Source organism: Astatotilapia calliptera, chromosome 16 (genome assembly GCF_900246225.1).
Source record: "Astatotilapia calliptera chromosome 16, fAstCal1.2, whole genome shotgun sequence".
In the NCBI taxonomy this organism is placed as follows: domain Eukaryota; kingdom Metazoa; phylum Chordata; class Actinopteri; order Cichliformes; family Cichlidae; genus Astatotilapia; species Astatotilapia calliptera.
The window spans coordinates 123385-150480 of record NC_039317.1 but is presented as its reverse complement, the minus strand read 5'-3'; the positions used below and the strand labels follow the sequence as shown (position 1 = coordinate 150480).

Below are 27096 nucleotides of genomic sequence, written 5' to 3'. Positions count from 1 at the left end.
AAAGAGTAAAGAGACAGTGGACAGCAGAGTTAGGCATCATTTATTCCAAAATAGAAAGCTCTAAGGCAAAACAGACGAGCGAGAAGTACAAGAGAAAAGTGAATGCTTCATAAAAAGCTAGACAGAGGTGACAGAGTTCAGCGAGGGCAACGCGTAGCCATTAAACCCTCAGGCTGAATCAAATGAACAAAGTTAACTTTACAAGAAGGATAAAAACCAAGTTACTGCAACTACTTACAAACAACTGTTTTACAGTACAGCATTACAGTTATTTAAACAAGAGGCACCCCATTATGTGCAGTAATGTCAAACTGATGGAGCTTTCAGATCCTTCACTGTGTGTGTGTGTGTGTGTGTGTGTGTGTGTGTGTGTGTGTGTGTGTGTGTGTAGTGGGGCGGGGGGTCATGGTCGCAGCTGCAGCCCTTGGGGATCATTCCTTCAGGAGGGCAATGACTCCAAGTTTCCAGCTGCTCTGTTTTCAATGCAACAGCATGTATGTAGCGTGTACATAAAATAAAAGCTAAATGCGTGCAAAAAGTCCACTGCTTCTTATTGATGGAGTCCGTAACCCCTCCTGATTGTGTGGTTAGCATAGTGTTCTGGATTGTGCATTTTAGAAAGTGACACCTATGCTACTACTGTAAAATGGTTAAAAGACAATGTATGGTATACACATTGTGGGCCAAACAAAGACGGGAACGCTGCAGTCGCTTTGCTGCTGGAGAGGGTTCCTGTGATACTGCAGTACACAAAGTAAAAATATGCTTTAAGGAGCCACAAGTGTTCCACTGTTTAGTGTCTTTTTGGCCAATTTCTCCAAGGGTCATACTTCCTTTTTGTGCTTCTTGGTAAGATTTATTTTAGAAAAGAACACAGATAAGGCCTTGTTAATATTTTAAGCTTAAAACCAATTTAAATAGTAATTTTCATCAGCATTCAATTCCTTTTTCTGTTTTTTAGAAAACTTCAAAAGAACCCTGGAAAACAGGGTCACAGCATTTATTATGAATCTGTACATAAATATTTCTTACAAAACAGGAGAACACAAAAATGAAACCAAAAAACAAACAAACAAAAAAAAAAAACACTCATTTCATATGTTTGTATAGAAAAATAAGCATCTCTCCTCTAATTTACTTTTAATCTCTCCACCTGTGCTCTACTCTGCCTGCAGGGGGCAGTGTGAGCCATGGAGTCAGTCATAAGAGCACACACGTCTACTTAAAACACAAGCATGCAAAAGTCAAGACAAACCAGAGACACAAGAACAAGACAGAAGTGGTCTCATCCAAAATGACAATCTAGCTGGGAGCAGGGGGGGACGGGGGCGGGGACAAAAAAAGTCAACGTTTATTAACGGAGTATACAAACTTGTCTCAGGTGTTTTTAACACTTGTTTTTTTCAGTTTGATTTCATCTTTTTGAGCTTAAATATACAAAAAGTGCACTCACCTACATCATTTATACAATAAAAAACTGTTTGTGAAATGACACTCCTGACATACACGTGCAGCAACAACCGCCGTTCAGCAGGGTGGAGGCTTGGAAGAGTGCAGGGTCCATCCCAGTGTGTCCTGTGCTCTGTGGAAATCAAACGGACGCACCTCTGTTCTGTCGAACTCATTTTGTGTGTCCTCTGCGTGTGGGCGGTGCTTGTCCTCTACTGCAATGAGTTGCTATTGTCCAGGCCCAGCCCCGCCATGTCCGCGTCATTGTCCTCATCTCCGCTGTCCCCCGACTCGTCTTCACTGTGGCCTCCCAGCATCACCTGCTGTACTGCCAGCGTGGCACCGTCTGATGTCAGGCTCTGCAGACCCTCCATGTTCATCGTCACCATTGTACCTAAAATATTGAGACAGTTTTTTTAAAAGCTTATTACCAAAAAAGTCAGAAGGGAAAAGCTGTGGCTGGAAACTCCCGACACGAGTCACGAACATGTCTCGTTGTTTTCCAGGAAATGACAAACGTTTGCTTTGTGTGCTTTTATTCTGCTGTATCATGTAAAACACACATATGATCTTACAGTTTTGTTTTTGTTGAATTAAAACTGTATTTGTTTCAATCTGCCTTGCAGCCTTGAAATAAATATGGTCTGTTACACCTCATGTCCTCTTTCATCTCACTATATGAAGTAGAAGAGCTGCTGTGAGCCTTCAGCATCTTTGTTTAAACTCAAACTGTATCAGACTAAGTTGGGATTGACAAGATGGCGCCGGTGTGTGTGGCTGCTCGTCTGTCATTGCCAAGTTTGTTCCTGCTACAACGGTCATAACCCACGTGTGTTATTTAGGACCATTGACACTGTTCTAAATACTCCATTGAATGTCTGTTTGGAAGTTTCTCCTGATATTTGCAATGATTTTTTAACTTTTTTATTGTAAAGGTTGTCACCACCAGGGTTCTTATCACAGCTCCTGACTCTGACCCTCTGTCTGTGTCCCTCGCACTGCTGTTTTCACTCAGTTTGAGCTTGTGACGCTCTCCACTTTAGAGGCTGTGGTTCGCCATATTAAGCCCACAGGTTCCCCTCGGGATCCTTTTCCTCCACAATTTTTTAAAGAAATTTTTCCTAGTATATGACAGTATGTCCTTGAAATTATTAATAGCAGTCTGCCTTCTGGTGTGGTTCCTGCAAATTTCAAGCATGCAGTAGTGCAGCCACTGCTTAAGAAACCTGGCCTTGATCACACAGTTTAAGTGAACTATAGGCCTATTTCCAAGCTGCCTTTAGTCTCCAAGGTTTTAGAGAAACTTTCTCTGTCAGCCTTCTCGGTTCCGAATCATCTTCTGCTCCTCTGTCATGCGGCCTGTGGGACACAGGGTTCAATCTTAGGGCCTCTGCTCTTTTTATTGTATCTATTGCCTCTGGGTTCCACCCTTAGAAGGCATGGGATCGCAGTTCATTGTTATGCCGATGACTGCCAAATTTATTTGCCACTGAAGCAGAAAGGTGGCATCTCCATAAAACCTCTCTTGACATGTCTAGATGACATTAAAGCTTGGTTGGCTCTAAACTTTTTAAATTTTAATGAAAATAAAACAGAGTTGTTGGTGTTTGGACCTAGTGGTCCCTGCAAGTCGTCCTCTGTAGATTTGGGACCTCTGGAAATCTATTTTAAACCTGTTGTTACTGACCTTGGTTTTAAGTTGGACCACCAAATTAGAGCAGCAGTGAGTCTTTAGTTCATCTGTTTAATGTCTGTAGTCCAGATTTTTTTGCTGTGTAAAACAAACGGGGGTGGCCAGAGCAGCTTACAAAGTTCGCTGTTCTTCATGCTGGAGCTTGTTGATCAGGTGGTTTGTTCAAGAACTCCTGCCAGCTTTTTCCTAGTAAAACTTCCTGTCATAGCGACAGCACTGTTGTTTTGGATGCTGGAAAAATCTTTTTTTCTCTACCTGAGTGCACCGTCTCTGTAACAGTACCAACTCCTCTGTGCTTTCCACATTAAGCTACTTAATAGTGACACCTGAGTGCTACAGAGCTGTACATTAAAGCATTGAATCAAACCATTTGTGTCGAGGATTTTTAAACAATCAAGTTGTGAAATGTTGCAGTCCTAGTGACATTGTCAGCAATTTGTTAAAAGCAGCAACATTTGTGATACAGTGATGACATTTGTTGCCAAACTAGAACAACAGTTTGTTAAGCAGCAGCAGCAGCAGCGGACAGGAAGTCTGCTGGTATCACTACATTGACTAGTGTTTGTTTCTCTGCATTAACTCTAATATATGGGCCAAGTACAACAACGAAAGCATCTCGATACGGTGTTGTGCTGCCTACCATCAGGCATGGCCCCTCCTCCTGCTGCGATGGAATCAGGCCAGAAGCGCTGCAGTGGCCGGTTTTGAGGTGTCTTTTTCTTGGCTTTGGGTGTCTCTGAAGAGCTGGCATCCAACATGGGCTGCAGGATCCGTCTCCGTGCATTTATAAACCTGCAGACACAGGGTGATGCTGGCTGTACAGACCTTTGCACTTCAAATGCTAACAGGTGCTGATTAGGCTCACTGTCAGGTATGGACAGCTGTATGGTTAGCTGGATTTTACACACCCTGACTCAAAGGACACAAAGAATAGGAACTGTCTGATGTCCTGTACATATTAAATACACCGTAACCTCCTTAAACTTAGCTAAAAAGGTGACACTTCCCACCTTTACTTAAAGAAGTTGCAGTTATTAACTTAGGGCAAAGTTAAATGTCATCTTTTTTGTTTTGTTTTCATTAGGCAAAAAAGCAGAGAGGTCAAATGGCAAACTATGGGAACAAGTCAGAGTTTCATCAGTGAAAAGTGAAACGAGATGAGCAAAGAAGAAACCCTCAGCTGATCGCAGGAAGCCCTGCACAATTACCTGGCTGACCAATTATACTACAACAATTAGTGGAAAATTGCCTGCCATCACAAACATGACTGTAAATAGTGATGTAGTTAGTATTTTCTTGGGTAAAGAGCAACTCACCAGTTGTTGACCTGCAGAAGTGTCAGGTTTGTTTGAGTAGCAATCTGCTTCTTTTCATCCTCTGTGGGATACGGATGCTGCACAACAGAACAGGGTTGAAATGCATCACTATTTTGTAAGGACTTGAGTTCTATACAGGCAGATGATTTATGCACAGAGACTCACCCCGATGTGCTGGAAGAGCCATGAGCGCATGACATTTGTGGCATGCTTTGGAAGAACGCCGCGCTTGTTCTTGGTTGAGTTGTCCTCATGACTAAAGAGGTTCAAATCCTGGTGAAACTGCAGCTGAAGCTGAGTACACAGATGTTTGTTTAGCCATCTTTTAATTATCTCAACAGAATGAAAGGTTATGTTAAATTACAATACTGTTCCACATCATTTAACCAAGGACCTCAGCTCTAATTTTGAATTATTTGCCCTTAATGACAGAGCACCGATCTTAAAAAGCTACACCATTTGATATTAGGAGCAGACAACACATTATCTGCCATAGTCAATACGCAGCAAAGGTTGTTGTTACATTGTTATAGAACAAAGTTACAACATGAAGCCCTCCAACACCTCTAAGCTTGTCTTCATTTAGTTCAATTAACTTTTACTCTGCCTCTCATTCTACTTTTAAATACTCTAGGAACCACAAGTGGGAGCAGTAAAATTCAATGACAGGGATTCCACTTAATAGCACGGCAGCAACATAGACAGATGTATTACCTGATTGTTCTGGACGCGTATTGTCCCGGGAGAAAGAGCCTGTGTTACCACCTGGCCCTGAGGAGTTACAACTGTGACTGGCTGGTACACAGTCCCGCCTGAAATACAAACACACAATTTTCTAACCTGCTCAGCTGAGTGCAGAAGACTCAATCAGAGTCCTGTTGGTACATGTGAATATCTGGGCTACAGTCATTAGTGCAGTACCTGAGGAAGGGGTCGTACGCCAAGATGACATACCTGCGACCACCTGGGTGGGGTTGACAGTTGTCACAGTAACGTTTCCTTGCTGCAGGGCCGATGCTGGAACTACAATTTGACCCTGGGGACTAATGGTCCCTGATATGGAGCTGGGGGTCTGTGTAATAGAGCATGCATACATAAAGTAGGCGCATGTATGTCTTCCATGCTGCTAACTCTTATAACGCCATTTTTAAAGTATTCCCATTTAGCTGGCTAATATACCCCAGCAGGGGCACTGATCAGTGGTAGCTAACTCTTCACCTGAGGCATTTGGTGGTGACGCCTGCAGTTCACCTACACTGCATACCTGAGACTTGGTGGGTGAGAAGCTCTGGGCCTGGCCTTGTACAGGCGAGTATGGGCTTCCCGGGTCACCACTCAGCAGAGTCTCACTGTTCATCTTAGTCTTGAGGCAGGCGATGTAGCGACTGCAAAAGTCCTTGCACAGGTCGCTCACCTTCTCCAGCTCCAGCAGGTGGATCCGCAGCACCTGGATGGCTTTCACCATCTTCAGATAGAAGGAATGGAAAGAGTTCTTAGGCTCAACATCTTTCTGTTTAACAAATGTTTACCTGAGGGTATTACAGGGAGGTCAAAGGTCAGGTCCAGTTATGACAGTCGCTTCCGATCACAGCACAGAATTACAATACAGCACGATGCCACCCTGTGAAGATTTAATTACTACTTATTTGTTGTAGCACAAGGTCTTTCTCAGAAGGAAAATACACCTAAAAAAAGTCTCAAATTTATGCCCTCCTTCACATTTCCAAAGCCATCCCGTGGGCTGTCTTTAACAGGCCGATTCTGGCCCCTGTAGCCGTTTACTGTCACAAAAGTCTGTGGGCTTCTACTGTTGCTGGCCCTTCAGAGAGAAGTGAAATCAACAAACAAAGAGCTGAAGTGAAAACAATGAAAAGTGTCCACTAAAGCCTTTCATGCTGTTCTTGATTATCTTTTATTATAGTTTAGTTTTTGTGGTTTGTGTTGACCTTCTGTCACTCCCTTTCTTTTCAACCAATCGGTGTATCGACATCCCTGCTGAGCTCCAAGTTGTTGGTTGTTTGGAAGACAATATGCAAGCGTGTTCGGATAGGTTACACAGCCCTCTGCATGTACAAACATAAATGCTGTGAAATAAGGTTTAGCTTTCTGAAGCAACAATGTCTCACCAAGTTGTCAAGTTCAGGGTCTTCACTGAAGAAAGGCTTCCCCTCCTTCTCTTGATTACGGACAAAATTCTCAATGTCCACATCAAAGCTCGCTGAGGTGATGCAATCAGAGCTCAGCGTGGACTGCTCACACTTCTCAAACAGCAGGGCCAACAGAGGGAACAGAGGATGCCTACGAAAGACACACACACACACACACACACACACACAGAAAAAGGATCACTTCAAGCTTCATCAGTAAGAACTTGGAAAATCCACAAGGACGGGGAAAAACAAAAAAAGTATTAGCAGCAGGACATGAGACCTAAATGAATCAGAACTCTGTGTTGACATCAGACATTTAATATATGTATATTTACACACACAAATACATACACACACAGTCCTAAACTCTTTCAACCGTTCAACCTGCTTCCCTTCTCAGGTGAGGTGTGGAGGATATCCTGAACTTGGTGAAACTTTCTTCGAAGTGGAGCTCACGTTGTTGGACTCTAACACTTGGAAAATAAACTCTCATTTGATGTGAGGATGTAACCAAACTCTTTGTCTGGACCCTTTTAGGACACTAGCCTAGCATCAGCTAATGTTAGCTTATAACCAACTGTTGCTGCCTAAACAACAATGGTTATAAGCTAACATGATGCTCATTGTAAGCGATCAGGGGGCAGCAGGGTTACAAGTCTAATCTGCTGACGATATGTAATTAGGACAACATTTGGAATAAATAATCATGTCTATGCACGTTTTCATGTATTAAAGATTTGACTTCAGTTCAGGAAGTCAGTTTGGAGGTGAGGATGAAGAGAAAAAGAGGTGTGAGAGAGCAGTGGTGGAGAAGCTTCCTTCTCCAGAGGAAATATGCATGTGCAAACTTTTGTTCATATATAGTTTGATTTAATTTTAATTAAACAGCTTGCATATACTGTTACTGTTGAGAATGTCTGATTTTCTATTTCTATTTAAACAAACATACACTCCTACCGATATATGGATGCCTTGTCAGCGTCCATGGGTGTCTGTGGCTCTGTTGGTGCCGGGCTGGGCACCTCTCCCAACGTACCCTCCATAAACTTCTGCTCCGAATCACTGTCTACCTTTATGATGCCTTGCATCTGCAAGGAAGGTGAGAACAGACAAGAAACAGACAATTACAGCACGAAGCGTTCAAGACAAAGATGACATGTGACAGCGTGTGGCTTCATTTTAATAGCACTCCTTTTCAAAGTCATAGGAATTTTCAAGCAAAAAGACTACTTTCTGAGATCCACAAGTTACTAACAAATGACTACAGAAAACCTGGACGACCTGACAGCTCCTCAAAAAGTATCTACTGCCCCCTGGTGTGAGGCTGCAGTACAGGTCATAAAGCCCACCCTCTCTGTTAGCAAATGGGGCAGGGCTCAAACAAAAACAAAAGAAGTTCACCTCAGATTACTAGTACTAGTACTGCCATTACTACTACTCATGTTGATTTGGGTTCAAGGAGTCACCTTTAGAAGTCTGATTAGCAGCAACAGTTAGAGAAATTTGGGTGTATCTGCTTGGGAACTGGAGGCAGAGTCTAGATACTGAGAGAAGGTCTGTTTACCTTCCATAACCACAACCTGCTGTTTCAAACTGACAATAAGGAAACTGGACTAACAGAAAGAACATGTTTCTACACCCAGTTACACATATTAATTCAAGTGCTTTGAAATGACAGTCTTCACTGGTGGGGATAGTTACAAAGCTTTCTTCGTTATGAATTAGCATACATGGTTTTATTGAACATTTGAAGAACCAGCAAAAAAACCAAACTCTTGTAGAGGACATGAAGTCAGAGATAGAAGCGACAAGGAGCAGGTGCATCTAATACAGGTAGAGCTGCTGCAAAACCCCACAGAGCTCACCAGCCAGCGTAACAAATTCTGGATCCTTTGCTTTTAGTTAGCATTAGCAGCACATGCTGCCTCTGATGTGAAAGGACTTTTATGCTGCGCACTGTGATTCACAGCAATGGTCCCGGGTCAGCCCTGACTTTGTGTTAAACTAATCCAAAATTAATGATGGTATTTCTAACCACTAGATATACCACAACTTTATCCTTTCAACAGCTGCTGAAAGTTAGGGGACCTAGCTGCTAGATATTTATATTAGAGATGGACCGATCCGATATTACGTATCGGTCCGATACTGACGTAAATTCCTGGATCGGATATTTGAGAGAAATAAAAAATGTAATCCGATCCATTAAATATCAAAAAAGCACCTCACAAAACTTGCGACATGGCGTAACTCGGCTCATAACCTTAGAACGTTGGAGCAGTATGCTCACGTGATAGAGAGACTGTGTGTATTTGTAGCCTCGCTACCAAACCAGCATTTTATCTCCGAGGAAGTTTTCCCAGAGAGAAGTAAAGCAAGTGTGTAAGTTCATCTCTGAATGTTTGTAAAGCATTCCTGTGTTAAGCTTAACAACCGATATGGAGCGACTGCCTCTCTCTCCCTCCCTCTCCTGCTGCTACTTCAATCGTGATACTGATCAATGATCAGCTGATCGGCTTTTCTGTCGCGAGTCCGTCTCTCTTCTTTGTTTATCGCCCACTTCGCGCCAGAAAGAGGAAACCAGCGGCTGAACAACCGCAGCACGTTTAAGCTTGATCAGCTGCTGTTAGAATGTATTTAATATTACTTTCTACACCAGGATCCTTTTCTACAGCTGACGGCTGGTAACTGTGCAGGGGCGGATCTAGAAAAGTTTAGTCAGGGGGGCCGATAGGGCATGAACAGGGAAAAGGGGGCACAAAGACATACTTTTCTTTCTTATTCTCATTTAAAATGTCGAGCTTTTAATAAATAATTATCTGAATCTTACACCCAAAGTTTTAATCTGATGTAAAATGTATAGAAGTCCATTACTGTATATAGTAACTGTTAAGTCTAATATACCCCAGTAAGCTATAGTACTTTATCTATTGAATCTATTTAATTATTCTTGAAAAGAATAATTGATTTATGTGCATTTTTTTTTCACACTGCATCAAATTAAAGTTGATTACGTCGATTAAGCATCATGAGGTGGGGGGTGGTTCCCTTTTTTATTTTTTTTTATTTTTTTTGGTATTTTAAAGAGCTTGCTTACTCTTTAAAATACCAGAATAGGGAGGATGGAGCAGGTTTAAGTTTGTTAGATTGATCAGTGTTGCTGAACTATGAAATATTTTGGGTGCAGTGTATTTTTGGCATACAGGTATAACAGAATAGCTTTAGTGGTTTTTGTTTTTTTTTTTACTTGAGTATGAACTTATACAAAAAGCAGCAAGATATTAAAAAAACAGTTTTATTGATTAAAAAACACACTATATCGGATTCATATCGGTATCGGCAGATATCCAAATTTATGATATCGGTATCGGACATAAAAAAGTGGTATCGTGCCATCTCTAATTTATATAGAGATCCTCCAGCTTCAAACTGTATCACCCTTCAAGGACCTGCAGTTCAAAAAAGCGCCCCTCCGACAGCCAAACCCATCTGTTTTCTGATTGAATAGTTACATTTGTGATTGACATGACATTGACCAATCAGATGAAAGGAAGAAAAATAGGATCAAAATTCGTACTTGTAACTTGAAACTTGAGTGCAGAGTTTCACATGTATTCTTTGGCTAAGTCCACACACAAATCTTTTTTTACACATACAAAACTGATTTACAAGTACAAAATATTTATGACCACAATTTGAGCCCATAGAGGAGTCAAAAGAATTATGAGAAGAGATCTGGAATCAGCAGGTACGACTGGCCTGTATGCACAATGACCACACAAGACTCCACCGCTGAAGAAAAAGCATGTTGAAGTGTGTTTTAAGCCTGACTAAACAACATTTAGACAAGCCTGTGAAATACTGGGAGAACATATTCTGGTCAGGCGAGACCAAAACTGAAACCTTTGGATGCTGTAATCAGAGATGGGCAGTAATGCGTTAGAATGTCTCAAGACAGTGACGTAAGCGAGTGCGACGTTCGTGACAACAGCTGTGTGCAGATCAACAGTGGATAATATATCGAGTGCGGGAGAGAGTATGAGCGTGCAGCGTTTAAAGCGTGGAAGTACTGACCTTACTTTGAGTTTGATTCCATAAAAAGTGACAAAAACATTAGTGTCAGTTGTGCGTGGGAAGAAAACTTCTTTTTACAGCGAAAAAAACCCCTAAACAAGCACCGAGTGCACAACGACGTAATGGGAAATTCACAAAAACTCGCGGATTCTTCCACTGACCGCTGCGGCACACCTGCACCAGGGTAAACCTCCGCCTGCCCCACTCCTACTTTACAGGTGAAAATAGAGCAACAGGACCACTAGTCTTTGACTTTATTTATTTTCTGCTGTGTTTTACTTACTTACTTTGAAAGACTGAGTGTAGACACAAAAAATATTTTATTTTATGCGCTGGAATGTGCAGAAAATAGGTTTAAATGTTAAACTAATTTCTTCCAGTCAGAGAATGTTGCATATAATTTAATTTTTGCTTGATGCATAAAGTTAAAAGATTAAAACTGATAAAACAAGTTAAAAAAAAAAAAAGAGACTTTTCCATTTGATTACATTTTGCATGATGGATTATGCAGAAAAAGTAGAATTGTAATCAGTAATTAGTTACTGATTACTTTTTTCAAGTAACTTGACCAACACTGGCTGTAATACACACCATGTTTGGAAGTCAAACACCCCAAACCGAGAGTGAAGTTTGGAGGTGAGAACATCATGGTGTGGGGCCATTTTTCCAGCATACGGCACTCGCACACTTCATATATCTGAAGGAAGGATGAATGGAAAAATATACCGACATTCCTGATAAAAATCAACTGCCATCAGGGCCAGCCAATCACACGACCTGAATCCAATTTAAAAATCCATGGAAAGAACTAATGCTTATTGTATTGCTCTATATAAAGCTTTGTTTTTTAACAAACACTTTGCATGTCAGCTGTCATCAGAATTGCAGACTGTAAAATATATAAGACGTTCAGAACCAAAGTGTCAGGATAATGAAAGGATGAGCTTTAAAGGATAAACTTCACATTTGACTGCAATGATTCTTTGATTACAGGAGTTGCTCTCAGCACCACCCAGTGACAGACGAATCATCCAATAAGCCCACTCTTTATGCTAAATTCACTTATTTAACTTTGGAGCAAAATTATAGTAACTCAAAAATGACCTGATTAAAAAAGAACAAAGGCTAAACTGCCAGATTATTTACCGTCAGTGAAGGCTGCAGCTGTCTTACTGAGGAAGTTCATGAAAGAAAGTCAAAGGGATTATATATCCATGTAATTGGTATCATATGTACCGTTATCCTCTTTACCTTTAGGCGCATAAACAGTTACTCAGTTTGGGATTCAAGAAAACTGATGATGTCCGCTGTGCTCAGCTTCTGTACATATTAGGGCAACACTTCTGTGATTACTATATGTTTAGATTTTAAATAATTTTCTACTGAACTAAATGTAACACCATTGTGTAAAAGTTGAGAAACACTGTTTAAGTGCTGGGTTTGTCCTCCTTTTAGGCCTACGGTGGAGATCTGAAGATTTCCCTTTGAGGGAGCTGATGCTGAAGCCTGAGCTCTTCTTGATCCCTCTAATGAACCTCAGTCCTCCTGATGTTTCTGACACGATGTCTGCCTCAGTGGGTCAAACGAACATCTGGCACAGGACAGCTGTGTTGTAAGAATAGTAGGTTTCTACAAATCACTGGACCCAAGAATCCAGACCCAGTTGGCTCTGATAGTCTCCCTCACTTGTTTTTAGCTGAGTAAATGCAGCTGTTGATTTAAAAAACAAACTACTACTACTCTGGGTCATGTTGTTAAATGAAAAGAAAAAAATTATACTGCTCAGAGAGTGCAAGTCTCCAGTTCTCTTTATGTTAAAATCTCAAAAGGCAACATTGAATCTTTAGATAATTACAGTAACACTGTGTTTCTGAGGTGTGTATGCAGCTGTCATTTCTCTTGTCTAAAGTCAGGATAACAAAGTTACACTGACTAATAAGTCAAACATCTCGACTATGAGCAACACTGGTGTATAACAACAAGCTTCTAACAGTGTGTGTGCTAACTGCTAATCCAACTAACAAATTAGCAAGGATGAAGGAGGAGGATGTTAGATGTTGTATACAACTATAGTATGGTAAGATGTGTGCCTTTTTAATTAAACCAACATGGCTTTATTTGCCTTAATTTCCTGAGTCTTGAGGAGCAGTAAAACCACCAGCAGAGATGTTAAAACTGAACAACCCCGGCTACATAAAAAGCACATGGGATATGCTCACGTTTACATCCTGTGGGGCTGTAGACAGGAGATCAACAACTCCTCCACTAAGAGTCACTACTTCCATTCCCTTTGTTAACATCTCCATACTTTTTTCAAACAAACTGTTAAAAGAAATGGAAAGCTATTAAGATTCATTAGGTTGTAACCCTTTTCTGAAATATTTTTTTAAGTCCCCAGTGCATAGGTCTGGCAGAACCCTCATGATCCAGAAAGTGAAACACTACCATCTCTGGTGTCCAAAGAATAACAACTGAGAATACACTCCCCCAACTTCTATACACCTGTGTTAACAGACCTCTCTGCACCGAATCATACTTGTTATTAATCTCTGTCTCTCTTCCACAGCATGCCTTTATCCTGTCTTCCTTCTCTCACCCCAACCGGTCACAGCAGATGGCCCCGCCCCTCCCTGAGCCTGGTTCTGCCAGAGGTTTCTTCCTGTTAAAAGGGAGTTTTTCCTTCCCACTGTCACCAAAGTGCTTGCTCACAGGGGGTCATATGATTGTTGGGTTTTTCTCTGTATTACTGTAGGGTCTACCTTACAATATGAAGCACCTTGAGGCGACTGTAGTTGTGATTTGGTGCTTTATAAATAAAACTGAATTGAATTGAAATGTGAGCAGAGGCTCTGCAAAATACTTTATTGAGCAAAGTCTTTCTCCCTTTTTACACTGTGCCTGCCTACCGGCAACACAGTCCCTTCAAGGAGCATAAATCTCATCCCCAACCATGTGACTGCAGCCAACAATGACTTAGATTGAACACAAATAGACCAAAAATGATTGCCTGCGTAGGGAGGAACATTTCTTCTTAGTCATAGTTCATTCTTAGCTCTCAACACCCACAAATTTTAGCACCTAAATAAAGATGTTTTTTAAGCAATTTACAAATATGCATACAGATAAATACTAGGAGGAAATGAGGCTTACAATGCATTACTGATGTCTCCCATACTGCGTTTCAGAGACAAGCTCACAGTCTATATATTACTCAAACTGGTGTAACAGCATTGACACCGATTGCGTGTTCACGTTATTCTGCTACCAAAGCTGACTTCTCACCACTAAAAATAAATTATTAGGCAGAGTCCAGAACACTCAAAGTTTTAGCCTAGAATGTTTAGCTGTCCCAATTATAAACAGTATCCCGTCCTGCTGTTGTGCTTATTCTCTTTAGTTAACTAGTATCTCAAAAGAGCAGACTATAGCTCCCTGCAGGTCCAAGCAAAGTTTGTCCCTCTCACCCACCTGCTGCTCTCCCTTTGGGTACTTATCTATGGAGACTGAGTGGGCTGCCATCACGTTCACTGCAGATGCTGCAAACACTGGGGCATTATAGAGTGCAGGGACTGGTGGCCAACCTACACAGTACACACAGTTTCAGTTAGACTGCCTCAGGTGTTTGCACATAAGCTTCAAATGACAGAACTGTTCTGATTTCATTATTAAACTATTATCAGTGTTACTGGCTTTGTTAATTAGGTTGGCATTGTTACGGTAAAATACAGAAGTATGGACATAATACCGTTCCCCTTTGTAACACCAAGATGCAAAATATATACAAAATGTCAATATTAGAACAGAAATGGAGAGGGGCTAATGATATGTTGAATATGAATGTTGTCTTCATACGTGCTAGTAGCGAAAGCACACTACGGGGTCCAACGTTACTCTTCTTTGCATATAGCTTATCCAGCTCACCTCTAAAAGCCAAGAAGAGGCTGGTATCATGAACCTAAGGGGTGTTGTACAAATAATAATGCTGATGTTATATCTTAGCGTGTCTTGCAATTGATGTTAACACACCCACCACGATTTAGCCTTTAGCTCGTGTTAGCTGTGGCAACCGTGGCGGCAAGGGGACATTAAAGTGAAATAAATCCTTTGGGCTAATATTAGCCTACTCTCCTATAACCCGACTAACGTTACTCGTAAACAAAGCAGCCCGACTGGGAAAACGGTCGTTTTCGTACAGCTAACAATTATCCAGTAACGTAAACGACACATTTGCGCTAGTTCACGAAGCCAACCTAGGCTTCAGTCAAATAAGCAACCATATGGCCGAGCTAACGTCTTCGACGTAGCTAAGTATTAACTTCAAAGTGTATTCGTGTTGGTAGTGCAACCAAAACGCAAAGCGCCATATTTAGCGAAGGTAATCGCGGCCAAAAAACAAGCTAGCTGACCAATCTAGCCAGGTACAGAAAAAGACCCTCCTGCGGATTGATACGAAGTAAGCCATTTTACCAAATAATAAGACAGCGTCGGTCGCTTAACAGTATGCATTTAAAATTAAATTATATTTCTTGTCAGCTATATGAAATAATTGGGCAGCAAAGAAATTATTAAGTATTGGATTGCTAGCCCGGTTGATCCTAAATTCCTCCCCTTTTCAGTCAATCAATCAAGCGGGGACAGCTGCCCTCTACTTCCCCTCCCCTACGTGGTAAAGTGTTGGGCCTCGTTTCTAGCGCTCGCCCTTTGCTTTTCCACAATCCTCCTCAGCCCCCAAAACGCCGACATATTTTTTAACCCCCCCTCCCATGTATACAGTTTTTTTTATCCTTCACAGAGCTCTGCCGCTTCTGTTTCCTCTAAAAAACACCCTCTGCTGCCCTGACTAAGTCCGCGCTCCTCGCCCCGGGACATTTTTGCGTGCGGCCCAGATTGTTTGATTGATAGGGAACGGAAAAAGAGGGACTTTGAGTGACAGCTTACCTGAGTGCCAATCTTCGTCACACTGACAAGCGGCTGCAGCAATCGGGACCCGCAGTTGTTGCGTTACGTCATCGCGCAAGGGCACGCAGGGGCGCAGGACTCATGATTATGTATTAGGTGGGCGGAGACATGACGTTCTGCTGCCTGCGAGTCCTGCGCCCTGCTGTTTTTTTTTGTCTTAGCAAAAGCGATTCACTTCCCTCGCTTTATGCTTCGTTCCTTTATATACACGCGTTTTAATCATCAACATACTAATGCGTGAAAGACAACAGACTGCTGAGTGCTTATTCCTAAACGAATGCGTATGGATAATTTGAACATTATGTGCATGCAGGCATGCTAAACGAGTCAAAATTGTAATCATTAAAATAGAACCACAGATAAACCACTTGCACACTCAGCTCTATTCAAATGATGCCCCTAAGGCAGAAAAGCACGATAAAAGAACTGTTTGATCTTTCCCATTTCTTTATACACCAATTGCTTTATACAAGACAAAACAACCAAGTCAGGCAAAAAACAGACCTCAATTCTTATGTGTGGACTTTAATGATTTACTTTAAAAACAACAGAAGTAGGGGGACAATGAAAAAAGAGACACTGCCATCACTGTCATCTTTAAGCCATAACTTATGGTCATATCAGCTCTTTTTAGTGCCTGGGTGAAGGCTTGCCAGAGGAGGGCTGAGGGAGACGAAACTTGGCCATCTGCATATCCAGGTCTGCAAATGTGTAGGGGTTGTAGCTGTGGTGCTGGTAGTTTTTGTAAGTGCTGTTATCAAACAGTTCTTCTGGCTCCGAAGGCACAGCTGCAGCTTCTGCAGTAAGGAGGGGGAGGGAAAGAAAGATGTAAGAAAACTGGTAGAAGGGTGAGCTTTACAAAATGTCTTGTCTGGGAACAGAAATAAAACCAGGTCAGTTAATGCAGTACTAGGTTTAGTCCTGTGTCCCTGTTACTGATTTTAAAGTAGTAACTGCTGCTTGAAGGGATTCATCACACCACATTTGATAATTTCTAAAAATGAGAACAAAGATGCAGTTTTGTAAGAGTTTTTTGAGGGGACTGCACATTTCCACATTACTCATGCCAACCCAAGGAGGTTTGTGGCCACATTTTACAGTGGCAGCAACCCCCAATGGAGTATGGAGACACTAGCATAAGGAGCATCAAGGATCATGTTTGTGACTGGAAAAAGGATGTCAAGAAAAACATGTTTCCAGAGAGTAAAACAGCCCATCATAGAGAAAGAGTGATACTGCAGAGGTAAGAAAAGAAATGGAACAAGTCAAAAAAAAAAAAAGGGGGGGGGGGGGGGATGTCCGACACCCGCACAGCGCTATGTTACTCTTAAACAGAGATACAAGAGAGAGGGATTTCCTGTAAATCTGCCAGCATGCTGTGACAGTAAAGTTTTGTTTTTCTTTTTTAAATGAAAACACATTAAAAACTTTTTTCCACCTACACTTAACGAATATGATTCCAGATAAACCAAAAGCTAAGATTTCAAAATGTGAAATAAACAAGTGGTGCAAGGTGAGGAGTGGGGAAGGAAGGTTACTTCAGGAAGCAGGAATACAGTCTTGGGATGTGTGGGACACTTCCAACTTCAAACACATCTAACAGCTGTGTAGTTGGATCATCTGAAAGGATTTGCACTCTTCTTTTTTGGGACTCAGTTTTTAAAAAAGGGCCTGCAATCCTGATTCCTGGAGTACTCCCACCAACTGCAGCCACTCCCAGCTTCTCCTCGTCCAGCTGCTGTTAGGGAAGAGCAGTATATTCATCTACACTACAATCATGAGCCACTGATGCACCAGGGTTAATGATCTGTGACCTCAACATTACCTCAGGCACCTGTAACTCACATTCCATACACACAAAGATAAGGGTGCAAATGAGCCCATGTGAACAGACGTTAACATGAGAAAATAGCAGTCAACTACTCTGTGAGGGAAAACAGACACTGTTAGCAGTCCTAGGACAAGAACACTCAAACTGTGAAAGAGTTCAGTTGGTCACAAAGTCAAAAGGAAGACTGCACAAGCAGGTTTAGTGTAGCAGTATGCAAGAAGTAAGTTCATCTGATGACAAACCTTTAATCACATACACCTTTGCCCTTGATCCTCCACAACAATTAACTTCAGTTTGAGTATACAAGTCAAGTAAATCCTCCAACAGTAGCATAACAGAGTATGGATGAAAAGAGCCCAAAAGCTCTACAAGCATCGACCCACAGTGTGTACAGTAGAAAGCACAACTGGAGAAGAACTACTTATTCCAATTTAAAATGATTCTATCATGATTAACAGGAAGTTAAAAGATTCCACCTCGTGATATACACTACCGGTCAACAGTTTTAGAACATCCCAATTTTCAGTGGAAATTATGCAGTTCAATGTCTCATTGCACTCTGAAATGAAACAACGGTACAAATGAGCAATTTGAGTTAAAAAACAAATCATAGAATCAATTTACAGAGTAAAATGTATTCTAAACTTTTGACTCAAAGTAGCCACTTTGGCAGATATAACAGCAGCACACACCCGTGGCATTCTCTCTACAATAGAAATCAAATATTCTTCACAAAGTTCTTCCAATATCTGTTGCAGAAGTTCCCATAAATGTCGCACCTGTAGGTTGCTTTGCTTCCACTCTTCTCTCCAGTTCATCCCAAACCAGCTCGATGGGGTTTGGGGCTTACTACGACTACTATTGAGCTGTTGTCCCGTGAGCCGCCATCACACAAGCTGTTAACTCTCAGAAACTTGTCCTCTGATTCAGTTGTGTCTTTGGGTCTGCAGACCTCTTCCTGTCACAGTTTGTTTCTGAGCCTTTGGATGGTGAAAGAAACTACTCACTGACACCTGGACTTTCTTTGCAGTTTCTCTGTAGAAGAAATTTTTAAGTGTTATGATGGTCCATCTCTCTTCCATTTTTAACTGCCTGTTTCTCGCTATTTTTGTAGCAACACTCTACTTTCAGCAGTACAATACAGTTCAACTGATGCTCACGAGGGTATGTTACCACAGTGTGTTCCAACACTGCTTTTATGCAGGCAGAGGGGGAAGTAATCCAGAAAGGTTGGAACACCTGTAGGAATTAGTAGCAGCAGCTTTCAAGGCTTGATCAACCTCCTTTGCTGCACAACAGCCTTAAATTGTTAACCTATGTTGTGTTCCCTGAAAAAGGCCTTTGTGTATAATTCTGTACATTATTTTACAGTTTTGGGTAACTTTTTTTTTGTAAACCTCTGGCAGTTCACCACTTACCTTTGTACATTTTCAAGCTGTTCATTGGACCTGAATGACTTGAACTGCAACAAACAACTGGAAGAACTGTGGTGCTCTAAAACGTTTGACCGGCAGTGTATATTAAAAAAAGAAAAAAAGAAGTGTTCCACATTAGAGTACAGTAACCACTGTAGCACAACTGAAATCAGCTCAACCTGTGTTCCCTATATGTCCACTATATGATCGCTTCAATGTTATTAGCAGGAAATAAGCATTTTAGCCATTCTGTGACTAGAGGGTGTGGGAGGGGTCAGGAGCTGCAGAAAACACTATCTGGCATCATGCACTCCAATATAATCGATCCCAGAAAGAACGAAGAAAACTCAATGAAGCTTGTTTCTGTCACAAACATGATATTGTGCCAGTTTTCATGTGCCTACAGTATGTTCCTGAGATGATTTCAGTCTACTTTCTAGTCCCGTTATTGTTTGCCAGCACTAAATTGGCAAGCAGTTCAATCTGCAAAGATGACCTCCATAGAGGTTTTCATCCCGTTTACTTTTTCAGTTCTCTTATGTGGATGAGCAGAACTTTCAGGGAACTTAAAACAATCAACATCAGTGTAAAGTTGGCATATTCTAATGTCAGGAACAACAAACCTCCGACGTTTGTCTTTAACCTGAACATCATTGTTGCCAGTGTTTTGGGGTTTGTCAGAGAAAAACAAGTTGCATATCCCAAAGTACTCTCTAATATTACAGACAAGTTTAAACTACTGCATCTCCCTTATTTATGTTGGGATCAGAGATATTGCTTTAGTTGCTGTAACTTCTAAGTTAATAATGTTTATTCTTATCCTCTTGTCCCACATGGGAAATTTGTCTTGGACAAACTGTGCTAAACATAGTAGCATTCTGATAATAAAACCAACACCTAGAGACGCTTAAAGGAGGCCATTAAATAGAAAACACGGACGATACTTTTAAAATACAACATGAACTGTTACATGTGAGGGAAGCTGCCGCCTGGTTAACAGAGCAACAGCACTCAGACTGTGTTTGGAGGCACAGGCAGAAAAACAATGGTCATTTCTAGAAGAGCCATAAATAAAAAGAGAGGGAGGTAAAGATTTAAGGGTCAGGGTAGTGTAGTGTGTACCCTTAGAGTGTTCAGCTGTGGCCTCTGTCTGCAGTTCCTCTCCTGCAGTTTCAGTTACAATAGGAGCAAGGTCCATCTGCTCCTCGGTGCTCCCTGCACAGACTGAAGCTTCAGCCGCAGCAGCAACTTCAGCAGGACGGGCGTCTTCTGCTCCAGCTTCAGCAGCAGCGTCAACAGCTTCAGCAGGACGGGCGTCTTCTGCTCCAGCTTCAGCAGCAGCGTCAACAGCTTCAGCAGGACGGGCGTCTTCTGCTCCAGCTTCAGCAGCTTCGCCTCCAGCCACAGGAGCAGCTTCAGCAGAGGAAGACCTTGGGTCTTTTAGAGCCTCACCAATGGCTTCTATTTGAGCATCAACAGGAAATGCAGCATCTTTTGTCACTCCTGCAGCAGTTTTGGCTGAAACGTCAGACCCAGTCACCTCTCGAGTGATGATTTCTGGGCCTGACTTCACCAGCTTCTCAAAACCAACACTGGGTACAGTCACTGTAGCTTGAGCTGCTCCTAAGGGTGCTGGTGTTTCTACACCAGGTGTGATAGGAGCCCCATATTCATTCTGAGCTTCGATAGTGCCTGCCTTTACTCCTGTGACTGTGATCCTCTGGGGTTCTGCCTCTGGTGCAAAGCCCTTGATTTCTTTCTTCTTCTCATCCTCAGAGTCAGAGTCCGAATCGGAGTCGGTAGAGTCTGAATCGGAGTCGGTAGAGTCTGAATCGGAGTCGGTAGAGTCTGAATCGGAGTCGGCTGCTGGTTCAGCAGCTACTTGCTCACTGGCAGCAGTAACAGGAGTGATGGCTTGTGCAGCTACAATGCTTTCTGCAGTGGAGACAACCGCTGGTCCCGTTCCATCCACAGACTGTGCTGGGAAACATCCAGGCCCTGAAAGTCTAACTGGGAAGGCAACTGCTGTCTTGTAGGCTAACAGGTTTGCTCTCTCATCTGGAGCCTCTGTTGCTGAAGAAAATGGTAAATATAACATGAACAGTTAAATAATAAAATAATATATTCAATTTGATTTGTGGGTGTGCATTCACAACTCCTCTTAGATACTTTTAAATCCCACTTCGAATCAAATGTACTTCCCCAATCCCAGAATCTGGAACTGTTACCTCACAAACCTATTGTATACGTAACAGAACATCGTTTAAACATTTGATGTTTTCTGACACATCTTACAATTTTATGAACAATATAAGCTTTTTTGAAAAGTGTTACTAAAAAAAGAAATGGCAGGGAAAATATTTTGTAACCGATTAGTTTAACAGGCAACAGGTCAGTGACATGATTGAAGAGAGCATCTTAATGAGGTCGAATTTCTAAAGAAGCAAAGATGAACAGATGATCACCAACTTCTAAAAACTGCCTCTGCAAACTGTGGAACGATTTCAGTATAACGTAAAATTATGGAGACTTTGAAATCGCGTCAGTTGCAGTTCATGGTATCATCAAAAGAATCAGAATTAAGAGAATCTCTAAGCAGGTACGTGCTGCAAACAAATACTGGATTTTTAGGGCTTCAAGCTCCACAACATTAAAACGGGCATGAACACTGAAGAGAAGAGGGACGACCCAAAGTCTGCATCTCTACACTAAAATAGGAGATGGGGAATTTTGATTATCAAGAAATAACATGTTTAAGATCATTCAGAATAGCGTCGTACAAATTTAGAAAATTGGCTATTAGACAGAAGGACCACAAAACTAACAACATGTCACAGAGTAAAACAGCAGCAGCTTTCTCCCTTACAGACTTCTAGTGAATTCAATTAAAATGATTCAAATGTACCACATGCTCTAAAATGTAAAAATCATATGGCACGTCTGTGAAGGTTCTCAGTCATCCAGGTCATCGTAGTCAAAGGAGCTTGCAAAGAAAAGAGTCTGGACCTCTTTGAGTTACTTGAAGACGTTTCACCTCTCATCCGAGAAGCTTCTTCACCCGAAACTCTGGCTGATTGGGACCCACACCCAGTTTCACACCTTGGCTCAGGCGATTAGAGGATCATCAGGGGTCCTTTTGTCCCTCTGTGGGGGGAAACTCCCACTAGGTTTATATCTGGGACTCTCCACCATTTGACCTTAGAACTGAAGAAGCTTCTCGGATGAGAGGTGAAACGTCTTCAAGCAACTTAAAGAAGTCCAGACGCTTTTCTTTGCAAGCTCCTTTGACCATATGGCACATTAGCTTCACTGTGGAAAGAGGTGCATGTTACGCTTTAAAGGCATCATAACTGAAAGTACACATATACTCATCATGCACATATGCATTATTGTATGAATGAACAAAAGCAACCACCCAGCACAACTTAAAAAGCCAAAGCGTAAAGCAGTTAACAGAACCCAAAGGTCTTTTTCTTGCCTGCACTCTTGGTCTTCTTCCCAGGTTTTGCTGGTTTTTCAGTCTTGGTGCAGAACGAAGCAGCTGGAGAAGTCCTCAGGATTCCCAAGTTCTCCAACTGGAGACGCTGCAGAAGAGAACAAAACATTGTCCAGTGAGAGTACAGAACCACACATTCAGGCTCGTTTTTGTGATCATTTCACTGGTTCTCGCAGTGTCCTATTTTCTTAATCCTGTCTGAAAAGACCTGACACACATTAACTTCTTTATAGTCACTTTAAGTCTATCTGCACCATTTTTGCATCCACCACCACTAAGCATTTATTTATCTGACCAATTTTAAAGTCTGCCACGAAGAGGAAACTGCCTGAACACCATCAACACTGTCCACCGTGAAGTGAGTTTTACATTGTCATGGTCTGAGAGGGTGCTGACCTATTAAGAAACCTCTGGTCTACCTCCAAATTCTCCGACTTCACCTCAAACCACCTGAAACTTGGACACACTAGGGCACGGGTGTCAAACTGCAGCCCTCGAGGGCCGGAGTCCTGAAACGTTTAAATGTGTCCCTGCTGCAACACATCTGAATAAACTATGATCCTTAACACACATCAAAAGTGTTTTTAGAATGGATAGAGCAGGCTAACATCACACTGAGGCTACGTTCACTCTGCAGGTCTTAATGCTCAATTCAGATTTTTTGACCAAATCCGATTTTTTTGTCTGCTCGTTCACACTACAAATAAAATGCGACAGCAAACGCGCTCTAGTGTGAACGCTCAAAGCGGCCGCATGCGCAAAAGAAGACGTCACACACAACGCGCTCTGTTTAGACCCAGAACAACAGCATGTTTGACTGATGGCCTTAATGTAAAGACTTCAGACTTTACGTTTTCCAATTTTTGCTTTAAGTTATTTTGTTATTTACATAATAATGTAATTAACCTAATAATGATCCTTATTGCTGTTTTAGAGGAGCGGTGCTTCAAAGGATAGCTGCAGATTTCTGTCAGAATCTGCAGATTATACAGTACAAATAAAATGTTCACGTTTCTCCAACGCTGTCTTCCCAACAGTTTCACTGACATCTACGCTGGATGGCCAGGAAGTGTTCGTGATGTCTTCTCCGGAGCTGATAATTGGCGTCTGTCTTGTGTCAGTGACGTAAAAGACGGATTTAATGCGACATGACCATCAAACAGCAGTCGCTTTCTAAAACATCAGATATGTATCGGATTCAGGACCACATACGAAAGTGACCCAGATTGGATTTGTGCCGTTCACACTGTCACACCATGATCGGATAGATGGGTCACAAAAAAAAAAAAAAAAAATCGGATTTGATGCGCTTTCGCCTGCAGTGTGAACGCAGCCTTACTGAATGTCCTTCCCAAAGATCCCAACTTCAACCTTATTGAAAATTTGTGGACTACACTTAAAAGTTGGATCCATCCCAGGAATCCAACCAATTTAAATAAACTCTACCAATTGTACCAGAAAGATTGGTCATATAACCAGCCAGAATTATGCCAGAGGTTTACTGGTGACTACCAAAAGCATCTGGTTGAGGTGTCAGTGTTTGCATATATTCAAGCCAGTATGTATATTTTTGACTGTGTATGGAAAATCCAAAATAAATTCAAACTTTAAAGCCATTAAAGATATATGCTGTACAATCATTCCACCCTGGAAAAAAGAACAAGTCAAATTAGCGTGACATTCATGCCCAGTGATGAGCGTATATAAACTTCTGACCTAAACTGTACACACTGCTCGTTTTGAGCGCTCTTACTTAGACTGATCAACTGTAACATTATAATCATCTTCCTAACATAGTGTTGGTCCTCCTTCAGCTGCCAAAACAACCCTGACTTCAGGCCGAGGCATGGACTACACCAGACTCCTGATGGTGCGCAGTGGAATCTGGCACCAACATGTCAGATCCTTCAGGTCCTGTAAGCTGCGAGCTGGGACCTCCATAGATCTGACTTTTTTGTCCTACACGTCTCACAGATGCTCGACTGAACTGAGATCTTGGGATTTGGAGGCCAAGTGAGCGCCTCAAAATCATTGTTGTGAACCATGAACCATTTCTGAACCTTTTTGCTCCGTGGCAGCATGCATTACCTCGGCCATCAGAGAATACCCACAAAGATTCACGTTTTCCCAGCAGAACTTTACCCAAAGCATCACATTGCCGTCACACTAGGAGATGCTCTGACCCCGTCGTCTAGCCATCCCACTTTGGCCCTTATCAAACAGTCAAATCCTCATGCTTCCCCGTTTCTTCCTGCTTCTAACACATGATCCTTGGGGAGAAAATGTCCACTTACTCCCAAATATATTCCAAATCAGGTCAGCAAATCAAAATTTTACTTCACATGTCAATGATCATAATGTTATGCCTGATGAGTAAATTCATCTATTCATAAAATCAGACTGTGAAGACATTTTAGCTTTATTATGTTCGTTTATCACCTATTTTATCAAGTCACCGAGGAAAGGTGTGAGTTGGGGCTGACACGCCTGGGAAGGGTTCTAAAAGTCGGTCCCAAGGCCAACACTCCCAAACACAAGCTAAAAACATGTATAAAACATGTATACAGTCAAGTGCAGCAGGGAATGCTGGGACCTCTACAAAGGAGAAACCAAACAGCCATCCCACAACATGGAAGAGCCACCACAGCGTAAGACTCAGTTGTACACATGCACATAAAGGATGCCGATGTTCACATTTTGGACCAAGGGACAAAAAGTACGTGAGGACCATCATCATCATCATCTGACAGGAGCCATCAGCCACCAACAATTCAGTTTTGTGCCTGTATGCTGTGCAATCCATCCCCCCTAAGAAAAAAATCAGTCCTAACCGTGATAAAAACCGGCTTAAACTATCAGAGCACAGAGATCATTTATTTCCCCTTTTTCAAAGTGGTTCGCCTCTTTCCAATAACAACAGGAACAAACGATGTGACCTGTAACTGTGACAGTTTCAGGGTCATGTGTCGGTGCTGCGGTTGGCCTGTCCTGTTCCGACAGTTGCCGACTGGTCTGTACTACAGACGCCAGCGTTGATGTGACTGAGTCCAAGTGTTGTATCTGTACTAGTACAACTAAACACGACACCGATACAGTAAAACACTGAGAGCTAGTACAGTTCTTGTTACCTTGAGAGGACCCAATCGTCCTATGCGAAACAAGAAAGTCGCCATTTCGTGTTCCCAATATTATTCTCCGGTCGGAAACTGGGCTTAAATACAAGAGTTCCGTGATACCAATGGAACTTTGAAAAACAATGTTTTGATTTTAAAGGATTTAAAAGCGACGTGATTCGATAGGCCTTCTTTTTACTTTTACTATATAGTGATTTAGGTTGTGTCAGTACAGACATTTGGAGGCTTCTCCTCGTGTAAATAAGCGAGACTCACTCTTGTGGCGGCGCCACAGCGGATCACCTGCCTCCATCTATCCCCGTGGAGATGAAACCCATCTCCACAGTGACATCTGCTGGCCAATTTGGCTGTGGTCACAACTGCTTATTATACTGTGACTGTGAATAACTCAACACAAATTTCGGAGAAATCCACACAAACAACAAACAAAAATATTGAGACTGTTAAAGACAACAAGCTGTGACTGTAATGGATTCTCCCTCTGTTAACAATCGTGCTGCTCTTTACAATAAATCAGTTTATAAAGTAAAACACACAGAGAGGAGACTGCTGTGTTTGCTGCAATAAGCACACAGGTTTCCAGCTGCATTTCCAAGTAGGATTCAGCAGGTCAGAAAACCCTAACACTGGCTGTAATGGCTCCACATAGGGAGAAGGATCGACTCCCAGCAATTTCTATTGTGGGCTTCTGTAGATTTTCTTTATGCACATGCTGTAATCTGCTGACCTGCTGCTCTCTGTGTCCTTAAACAACTGAATTTAACAAGATGTCAGCAGTTTCATCCCCCACACTGACACTATACAGTTTATACTGTCTTTACACTTGACAGTGTACAGCTGGAGTTCAGTGAATTAATCTAAGCATCATCAGCTTAAATACAAATTCATCTCTGCCAGACTTGATAAAACCTAAATCTGAGCATGAGCACCACAGCCACTGTGTATCCGTACAACACAGTGCTTTACTGTGTTGTACACACTCACTACAGTTACTGGACTCTACACACTGTCACTTTAAACAATGCCACTTTGAATGCTCACTGCACAGTTTTACACAAACTGTAAATACTAAACTATTTGTTTTAAATTCTCTTAACATAATTTTTAACACTTTTATTATTTTTATTACATTTTTAATTTTAGTATTATTATTTTTTCTTTAATATACCTGTTTACTTTATATATGTTCATGTAAAGTTGGGGGACACGCGTCTAAGAATTTCAATAGGACTAAATGTTGCTACAATGTTATCTGTATATGACAATTTGTATGAATAGTCTGTGGGCCACTGTTGCTTGTGCTGTACAAAGTAAGCAGCCAGGGCGGTGAAGAGGGAAGATATACGAAAGTACCTGGAGAGCTGAAGTGAAACTGACTGTTAATTGTAATGAAAAAATGTCCACGACAGATGCTGTCTATGCTTTTCTTGCTGTATTTAGTTTTACATCTGCTCCCAGCGATGTACAATTAGGATCGTAAAGGCTTTCATGGGAGCACATCTGAAGTGGGTGAACAGCTTGCTCTTGCTGTTAGAACATGTATGTAGACAGATGTGTTTCTGGGACCATAAATTATGCA

At 41.8% G+C, this 27096-nt stretch overlaps 2 protein-coding genes across 6 annotated transcripts; both read right to left on the bottom strand.

The window, feature by feature from the left end:
• Positions 1-26: 26 nt before the first annotated feature.
• Positions 27-15771, bottom strand: pknox1.1 (pbx/knotted 1 homeobox 1.1). Of its 4 annotated transcripts, none has more exons than XM_026144159.1 (11): positions 15621-15771; positions 14151-14263; positions 7566-7696; positions 6585-6756; positions 5723-5923; positions 5380-5530; positions 5173-5270; positions 4624-4752; positions 4459-4535; positions 3783-3934; positions 27-1843 (listed from the first exon to the last, which is right to left on the bottom strand). In XM_026144159.1, exons 2-11 carry the CDS (start codon positions 14199-14201, stop codon positions 1662-1664), a joined length of 1344 nt encoding a protein of 447 aa, XP_025999944.1. In that variant the 5' UTR covers positions 14202-14263; positions 15621-15771; the 3' UTR covers positions 27-1661. The 4 variants fall into 4 exon arrangements, with proteins under 4 accessions (XP_025999944.1, XP_025999947.1, XP_025999945.1 ...); XM_026144162.1 differs by lacking the exon at positions 15621-15771 and adding an exon at positions 14535-14631; XM_026144160.1 differs by lacking the exon at positions 15621-15771 and having other exon boundaries at positions 5413-5530; positions 14151-15556.
• A 375-nt stretch (positions 15772-16146) lies between these two features.
• ndufv3 (NADH:ubiquinone oxidoreductase subunit V3) lies at positions 16147-25774 on the bottom strand. Of its 2 annotated transcripts, none has more exons than XM_026144163.1 (4): positions 25512-25774; positions 22366-22471; positions 20010-20960; positions 16147-16438 (listed from the first exon to the last, which is right to left on the bottom strand). In XM_026144163.1, exons 1-4 carry the CDS (start codon positions 25554-25556, stop codon positions 16272-16274), a joined length of 1269 nt encoding a protein of 422 aa, XP_025999948.1. In that variant the 5' UTR covers positions 25557-25774; the 3' UTR covers positions 16147-16271. The 2 variants fall into 2 exon arrangements, with proteins under 2 accessions (XP_025999948.1, XP_025999949.1); XM_026144164.1 differs by having other exon boundaries at positions 20010-20954.
• Positions 25775-27096: the final 1322 nt, after the last annotated feature.